This window comes from Macadamia integrifolia, chromosome 3 (genome assembly GCF_013358625.1).
Source record: "Macadamia integrifolia cultivar HAES 741 chromosome 3, SCU_Mint_v3, whole genome shotgun sequence".
NCBI classification, from domain to species: Eukaryota; Viridiplantae; Streptophyta; class Magnoliopsida; order Proteales; family Proteaceae; genus Macadamia; species Macadamia integrifolia.
Window position 1 is genome coordinate 20301661 of NC_056559.1, and position 8945 is coordinate 20310605.

Consider the following 8945-nt stretch of genomic DNA (forward strand, 5'->3'; position numbering starts at 1 on the left):
ACACCTAACATTCTAAGCCCAGTCCAGTCAAATGGTTTATTTTTTTCTGTTTGGACCTCAATTTTTCCCGTTGTAGTGAGCCATTAAATAGGGGTAAAACTGAATTTATATAGTAGATAGTCCAAACAGTCCTCAAAGATGTTTCTCATCTCTTGAAAGGGGACTTATCAGTGTTTGGTCCAGATCAGACCTGCTGATTTGGAGATATAGTGAAATCTCTATTTCATCCTTTTCACTTACTACTATATTCTGCACAGAAGTATTGAATCTGGATTTTACTAATCTGTTTCTGCTGAGATTACCAGTTCATGATCAGAATTGATTAACTGACTGATTTCTCTGTTCAGATTTACTCATGCTCTTTTGAGAAGGAAACTCTGCCGCCCATATCAGATTTGTTTCAATTGAGATCGATTCGAATCAGTTATTCCTATCAATTCAGGAGTAAAATAGTAAAAAAATTTGTATTTTTCAGAAAAAGCAGGCAAAATCGACTGAATCCCAATGGACTTCTTTCCTTATCCCTCCTTTTTCTCTTTACACAACATCTGTCATTAGGATAAAACAACCATCCCTAATCCCCTCTCATACACCATATATTACGGTCTATATACAAATCCATTCTCTTCCTTCCAATCTATCATCAACTTTTGATTCCAATCCGATGGTAATAAAATTTGCCTTGTTGACCAAGTTTTTTGGAAAAACACACTCTCAAGTAATCACAGTTGGACTAGAATCAGAAACTACGGTTTTCTTCCTATTTTTATGTGACGGCTTCGTAAGAGTCTTATTCATTTCTTCTTACAAGTGTATTCCTCTTCAATCCTTTCCTTAATTGATCACTTCCGATTGTTACTCATCATGTCTTCGAAAACCCATTCCCTAAATCACTGGCGGGGAGTCTTCAAAGCTGCAGATTCTGATATTTCTAAACTCATTGAGTATGCAATCATGGTTGCTGCTTCTGATCGTCCAAAGGAATTCAAGCTTAGAAGGGATCGAATTGCAAAGATGATCTTCAACGAGGAAATAATCCAAGAAGAGAGAAAAAAAAAAAGAAGATTGATGGTTCTGCTTCCATGAAGAGAAAGGAGAGTAATGGCTACTCTGGGATTGAGAGTGATAAGGATGATGATATAGAGCCATCATTCCCGGAGGAAAACGCAGAACATATCAACAATATTATTGCTGAGATTTATAGGATCAACCGCGGAGGAGAAATGAAGATTGTTGAGGAGATTCTGAGAATCAAAGGAATTAATGAAGCAAAATTTGATCAATCTGAACTGAAGTTACTGGAACCTCTAAGGAGGCTTCAATTGATATCTATCTCTGTTGATACCTTGAAGAAAACCCGGATTTGGGTGTCTGAAAAATCTTACGAGGCACAACTCGAAGAGAATCCGTGACCATGCAAAGTATCTCATCACTCACTGGACAAAAAAGGTGGATCAATGGTTGATTGAATTCAATGAAGCAGCTGCAGCAAAGAAAGAAGAACAAGAAAGACTTCAGGCTACAAAGAGGAAGATAAAAGAAGGGTATCAAAAAGCAGAGAATGCCAAGAAACAACGCCGCACACAAGTCCTGGAGTTTAAGGATCTTCCCAAAGGACCCATTGCTGTTTAGTTTTTTTTACTTCATTCTTCAATTTTGAAGGTTTCATTGCAATTGTAAAGTTTGAACAGTTGAAACTTTTAGCCTAGTTCAATAGTTTCTTTTAGTATGCCCTTTATAGGCTATATTTTGCAGACTCTTCTCTAAATATTTCTACAATTGTATAGAACTAATCTACAGCAACACTTCTATATGTCATTGTTTGTCAACTCGGAATAGACCCCGGTCGATTCCGGGTTAATTCAGCTGATTCTGATCTTTGTACCAAATGGCAATAGATGATGATATCAGTTATTCAGTTCACTTTGGTTTCTCTCTCTCTCTCTCTCTCTCTCTCTCTCTCTCTCTCTCTCTCTCTCTCTCTGTTGGGCTTCTCTTAGTTGCTGCAAATGTGGCTGCTTACTTGAAGAGTAGGCAGAATAAGCAAGACCCACTTGATAGCGCGCCTGCAACAACTTTCCAATGCAAAATCTGCTTTGAATCCAGGTCGGATTTCGAGTCATTTACCATAATTGGATGCAACCATGAATTCTGTTGTGAGTGCATTAACAGTTATGTGATATCCAAGTTAGAAGAGAAGGTAAGAGTTTGAATCCTGTCGTTTAATCCTTGCACCCAAGGTGTTTGATAATGGGATGTTGTTCTCTGTGAGTCTTCGAATCTTGAGACCCAGAAATTTTACTGCTCTTTCAGATATTGTTCTGTCCTGTTGTTGAATGATGGGTTGAAGGTAATTAGGAGATGAGAGTGCCCCATTTGCAGGAGACTGTTCTGTGCACATTGTAAGGTTCCACGGAATTCAGAGATTGAGTGTGGAGAGCTTCAGAATTTGATAAGAGTATGATAGATGGAGGGAAGACTTGATGGTAATGGAGCTTGCTAAGCAGAGGAAATGGCAGAGGTGTCCCAAATGTCGATTTTATGTGGAGAGGTCCCAGGGTTGCTTGCTGATCAGCTGCAGGTGTGGGTTTTGTTTCTGCTACAATTGTGGAGCTCCTATGAAAGATCACTATTGTCAGAAGTGCAAACACTAATTACTTTTTCAAGTGGAAGCTCAACTGTCCTTTAATATTCAAAGTAGGTAGAAAGAGTTCTATACAAATTTAGATATGAAAATTATTGTTAGGAAGGGGGAGTCTTTGATGTTAGCCAAAGTTCTCATCTGTTTTTACTTCTTCATATTCTTTCCTTTGGGAATTTTGACGTTAGAATTTGATTCATTATAGTTTAGAGCAAATTTCATGAATGGGATGATACTAATATCCACTATGAACTCAAAAGTGAAATAAAAGAGTTTGGGAATTGGCTTCTCATGCTCATCTTTGTTGATTTGAATTGCTTGCCCATCTTTCTTTGTTGAGCACTTGAATGTTTATTTTGTGTTTATGATATGATTCTGCTTTCTTTGACAAACAGGACTTTTAAGTTGCTACTTATTTGTTTCATGGATGAACATGAGATGTGGAAGAATTACTTATGAACAGAATTGCTTTCGGAAAAGTGTGACAATGTCATTCTTTTCATATTCTTTTATCACCTTAATTCTATCAATAGCAATTGGAAGATAGGATTTGAATTGAATTTTATTAAATGCTTACCTGTTAGCTCAGTAATGTTTGAGATAATGAATATTATCAACCCATATGTGTTAGACAAGCTCCTGCTAAGCCAGATATTGTGTTCTTCAAACCTGACAGATCTTCATGGTTAAGTGCAGTTGAGCATTAAAAATCTCTCTCAAGATTTTGTTCTTTTTTGAAGGGTGACTTGGCACTTGGGGTGTACTTAAGTTTAACAACTGCATTTTTTAAACTAATGATCATGAAGTCTTGTGATTGATTTAGTTTGTTTTCTTTGTTTATAGCTTATGATAGCCCAGTGTTTTATGTGGAGCTGATAAGCTTGTTATTACAGGGATTACACCTTGGAGTCTTGATAACAGAGGCTCTCCTGCAGACAAACTGATTCATGAAATCATTAGGCTATTTGGTGAGGGTTGTGGATCAGTGAGAAGGGGGATTCAAAGGATTAGAGATGCTTCTGATTCATTGGAGGCTTATCTATATAAACTATAGTAAACATTGGCCTCAAGTGCTAGTGGGGTCTCATTGAGGTGATGAAGAATGGCTTTTCTGCCATTGAATTTAGTTCTGATTTCTTGGACACCCAGACAATTGCTTATCCTTTCCCAAATATATGGTGCAGTATGTGGAACTTAAGCTAATGCATTCTATCAGGTAACACCCCTAGGTATCTGTTCTGGATTGTGGAGAAGCTAGGCAGTGTAGTGGTTACATATGACATAACTAGTTTTAATGGACACAGGTGTTTTATTTGGCTTTAACCAGGGAAAGGAAAGTAGGAATTGCATTCATCAATGATCTTAATGTTTGTTTGAATCATCTTCTGCAGATGGATCATGTGAAAACATTTTTTTCTACCAATGCTTTGTCCTGGTTGAGGTGGACAGAATATGCTGACTTGTCAGGGCCAATATTTAATTTGGGATGGTGTTCCGACCTATTTTGTCATATCAAAATCTCCTAGGAACTACACTTTCCATCTATTTGATAATTGGCAAGTGTTTTCTGAGTGTGACATAAGGGCCATGTCTAGACACATGAGCGTTTACTGCCTAGAGGGGCACAGGGATCATTCCATGCTACTAGTGTCTGGTGTGGTTCCTATGTCCCACCCAAAAAACTTTGTTCCTTAATGATATTTTTTTCTCTTTATCTATTTTATCATTTGGGGGAAAAAGAACCGCCCATGTGCGGATTCCTCCCCATGCTCTCACAAAAAGTGAGGGCCCCACACATGTTTTATTTTATTTTTATTTTATCAATTTTGAAAATGTGAGGTTCACAGGGATTGATACCTTTTCCAAACTACTAAGGGATGGTAGCAAGGATTAAAGTATCGGTATCGGTCGCTGTATCGGTCGGTCAAAATTAAGATACGTATCGGAGGGTATCGTATCGTATCGGAGATACACTAAGATACGCTAAAGATACACACATAAATGGATAGGAAACATTTTTTTAAACACTTTTGCATAAAGAATTTGTTAAAAAAAGCTATTGATAACATGTATTATGCATAAACACTAAATTGGGGGTATCGTACTAAGAATTCAAGGTTTGTAGTTGTCCCATAAATGTAAAATCCTTGTTCCCAACCTTGATTTCCACTTTAGTTAGAGAGAAATATAGCTGACAGCAACTTTGGAACAAAAACCCTTCAAAAAATCGTGTTTTTCTAAAAAATTACCCATCTTGGTCATTATATGACCGTAGCGCACTGTATCGGTACATACCGATACTCATCGATATGTACTGATACTGATCGATACGTATCGATACTCACCGATACGTACCGATATATATCGATACTCACCGATACGTGTCGATATATACATACCGATACTCACCGATACGTACCAATACATACCAAAACGTATATTTTACCTCAATTTTATATTTTTCATAAAGTCGTATCGAGGCATATCGTATCGTATCGATGTGTATTGGTGGTATATTGATGCATATCGGTATGTATTGTAGGATATATATCGATACGAAAGGATTTTAAAAATTCCATGTATCGTATCGGTGTGTATCGTATCGATCGGTTAAATTTAAGATACGTATCGGAGGGTATCGTATCGGTATCGGAGATACTTAAAACCATGGATGGGAGTGTGTAGATTCCTTTCCATGCTAGCATCATGGGATACCCTCGTCATTTACTATGTTTTGCATTAACAAAATGTCCTTTTCGGACCACCTAATCCATACATGGATGGAATTACTCTCAACTCTACAATTGAGCCTAAAATTCCATGACTTACTGGAGGATGGATTTTCTATCCTCCCTATAATTTGTGTTTATTTTACCATAAATATTTTATGGAAAAAATTTATTATGATAAATTTATTTTATATTTTTTTATTTGGCATTTTTTTGTTGTTGCTGTACATGACCAATAAGCAAATTTGAATGTGATTGAGTAAAGGAAAGAAGCTAGAGACATGATGGGGAGCCCTCCATAGGTGTCAATGGTACCAATTATCAAGATATCATCACTATTTTTTGTTAAACAAATAATAAATAATTAATAATAAATAAAAATATCCTGAATTTTGAAATGGATGTTGTTGTTTGGCTTTTTGTGTTGCATGTCTGGGAAACACTTTTCCCTTATCTAATCTTTATACAGTTTTGTATTGATTTTAAACAAATTCTATATAATTTTTTATTGTGAAACAAATGCCACCATAGAAAAAAAAAAGTGCATTTGAAATTTTGAACTGGAAGGTTATATAATCTTTAAATTTTGAATAAGCTGCAAGTTTTATCATTTTTTCATATCAAGCATTGTTTTCTTTGATATTTGGGAATGATTTATTATTATTATTATTATTATTATTATTATTATTAAGGATTAATTTTTCATTAGTGAAATTTTTTTTCCACTTTTGGACACTAACTAGGAAGTTCAATTTAACAGACCATATCCATTTTGGTCTTGTTTTAGCCAAACCCGTTTGTTAATGGACCATAATTAGCCCCTTAAATGAATTCTTATGTTTTTAAGGTGTCAAATAATTAGTAATTTTTTTTTCTCTTAGTTTACACATTTTTTTCATAAGGCTAAAATCTCTTTTTTCATGTGTACTCAAATATGTGTGAACAATGGCAGCTTTATGATATAATGGTTAATACTTTCAAATATGCCCAACCACCCAGCGGAAGGAGAAAGGAGAGGGGGTTAGAGAGAGATAACAGAGAGAGAGAGAGAGAGAGAGAGTTTTTCTATACCCAGTAGATGAATCCAATAAAACCATCAAGGATGAAGAGAACAACTTTCACCATAAAAAAAAAAAAAGGCAGAACAACTCCCCTAATACTCCAACAAAGTAAAGCCCAGAAGAGATCTTATGGCTGCCAAATCAACCCGAAGGGTGTATAGTTCTGTTGACAAGAGAGAGAGCTTAAGTTGGCATGCATCCTGAGTTCGACTCCTCTTATCCTTTTAGGATAAGTTCCATGATTTAACAATTCTCATTGGAGTTCAGGTTTACCCGAATCATATGTTTGGGGGTGCAAACTTGCGTCTGAGGGATTAGTCGGACAAAAGGTCGAAATACCCTTGTTAGCGGGGAAAAAAAAAAAAAATGGCTGCTGACAGAATACATTGAATCCTCTCCGATTAGAAGCTTGTCAGAGACTGGATTCTTAGAGGTTCCTGCAAAAATCTTAATGGTTAAGCAAATGGAATGTAGGGAAAATTTCAAGGTTTTCCTAATGGGTTGATCGAACTTAGAACTGCCATTATGATGGTGGGAGAAGAAGAGAAGGTTCAAGAGGAGAAGCAGACCGAACATTGAGCAGAAAATAGAGCCATGGAGAAAAGATAGTAGTAAAATCAGAGGCTTACCTGAGATTTAAGAATAAATCAAAACAGAACTGATTTGTTTCGATTTGGTTCAATTTGGTTTTAAATGGTCAATTTCGGGTTCGGTTTTCAGTTTGGGTTCTAAATTGATACCCTTTAATTATCATGGGCTATTGAAAGAGGATAGGATTAATTTGAATAGCACAACACCATTTAAGTGTGTCTACATGTATTTTTGGACCTGATCAGAGATATGGATGAGATATGCAACAGTGCCTATAGAGGAAAGGAGCAATTAGTACAGAATCAAAACCATTGGTTTAAAACCCTAAACCCCTGAGGTGTTGGTAAAGGTTGAGAACGACAGTCAACCACCTACTTTCCATGTACCAGTAAAACCTCCACATTTCCTTTGGTAGAAACTGTGTTCTCCACTTCAAAGCCCAAATTTGGTTCCTACTTTTAATCCAACTTCTTCTTCTCTCTTTAAAGAGTTTCACACCAAGAGCCTTTTCTTTTTCTTTAGTGTCCAATCTCTGATTTCAATACTATTTGAGTGGAGCTTCAAGAACTAACAATGGCTGATGCAGATCAGTTCCCTGGAATTGTCTTCACATCCATCATGGATGGCATACTTGCGCTTCTCCTGTATATGATTCTATTTAAAATTTCCACTTCCTGCTGGTCATTTGAGTTTTTGCACCTCACCCTCTTAGAATCTGTTTTTATCTTTGTTTCAACCATTGGAATGCTTGCAGCTTCATTGGGTTCCCATCAGACTATTCAGCTACTTCCTCATGAAGCTTGTCCTGACTCTGGTGTTCATCATTTTTGTTATAGCTTCCTGGAATGTTGGAGAAGGGAATTGGGGTCACATGAAAGATTGCCTGCAGAAAGTTGAGTTTTGCCAGGACGGCCAAGTCTCTTCTTCTAAGATGTTGAATCCAATTTTCATTGCTTGCTGCAAAAAACCAGCTTCCTGCAACTCATCATCCGCCGACGAGAACAGCTCTTTCTATAATCCAAGTTGCCATTTGTGGAGCACAAATTCGACGATCCTATGTTATGACTGCCAACTTTGCAGGGATGCTGTACTTGATGACTTCAGATTGCTACCTTTCTGGGGATTTTCCTATCGGGGTAGCTGCATCATCTGATCAAGCTTAGATCATTCTAATATATAGTTGATTTGATTTGATTTTTTTTTTTTTTTGGTGAATTAGTATTGAAATATACAGTTATCTGCTTTGTTATCTTCATAGAGATTTTCCTCCTGATTGATCTGATCATCTCCAAAACATCACTCACAGTGTAAATGATCCTCATAGAGATTTATTATCAAATTGAAGGGATCATACCAAAACAAGGTTTAAAAACACAGAACCAGGTTCCCTCGGCTCAGATTCAAATCGCCCTGGAACCAGTTGGTTTTTTGCCTGGTTCAGCCTAACTCAGTCAGACTCAGATGCATCGACCCCAGTCGATTCAGCTGATTCTGATCCAAGTTCTAAAACCATGTATCAAATGGCAAGACTGGCAGTGTGTTTGAAGTATTCGTTGAACTAATGCAGTGAGCTTTCCATGCTGTGCTTCACACACCTTAATGATAGTATGATCAAAGTGATGGAATATAGATCAACCTGAGAAGCCCCTTCAAGCATAGGACGCGATCTTCCAAGTAGCCAATGATCTATCTAGCATCAACAATACATTGCATTGTCATTTAGACTCTACTGCAAGTTATCAATTAGATGAACTTTCACAATTTAGGAAATTGAAATGAGGGAAAAAGCAATAAGGAGATTTACAGTCATAGATTGAAAACTTAGAATTCTTATTAATTGGTTAATGATATTGTCTCAAATTCATTCTATACTGTATATAACAAACATGTATGTTGGATCGTAAATGGTAAGGCGGGGGGGGG

At 36.7% G+C, this 8945-nt stretch overlaps 1 protein-coding gene across 1 annotated transcript; it reads left to right on the plus strand.

Moving 5' to 3' along the window:
• Nucleotides 1–2512: 2512 nt before the first annotated feature.
• On the plus strand, nucleotides 2513–8175 carry LOC122074225 (tetraspanin-2-like). Its single transcript, XM_042639074.1, has 2 exons — nucleotides 2513–2581; nucleotides 7777–8175. Exons 1-2 carry the CDS (start codon nucleotides 2513–2515, stop codon nucleotides 8173–8175), a joined length of 468 nt encoding a protein of 155 aa, XP_042495008.1.
• Nucleotides 8176–8945: the final 770 nt, after the last annotated feature.

What these genes read in the sequence shown, in the direction of transcription:
- LOC122074225 (XM_042639074.1), top strand. Translation starts at nt 2,513, where the DNA reads ATGGCAGAGGTGTCCCAAATGTCGATTTTATGTGGAGAGGTCCCAGGG. An exon ending in TGCTTGCTGATCAGCTGCAG is followed by an intron (nt 2,582 to 7,776) that starts GTGTGGGTTTTG and finishes GAATGCTTGCAG; the next exon opens with CTTCATTGGGTTCCCATCAG.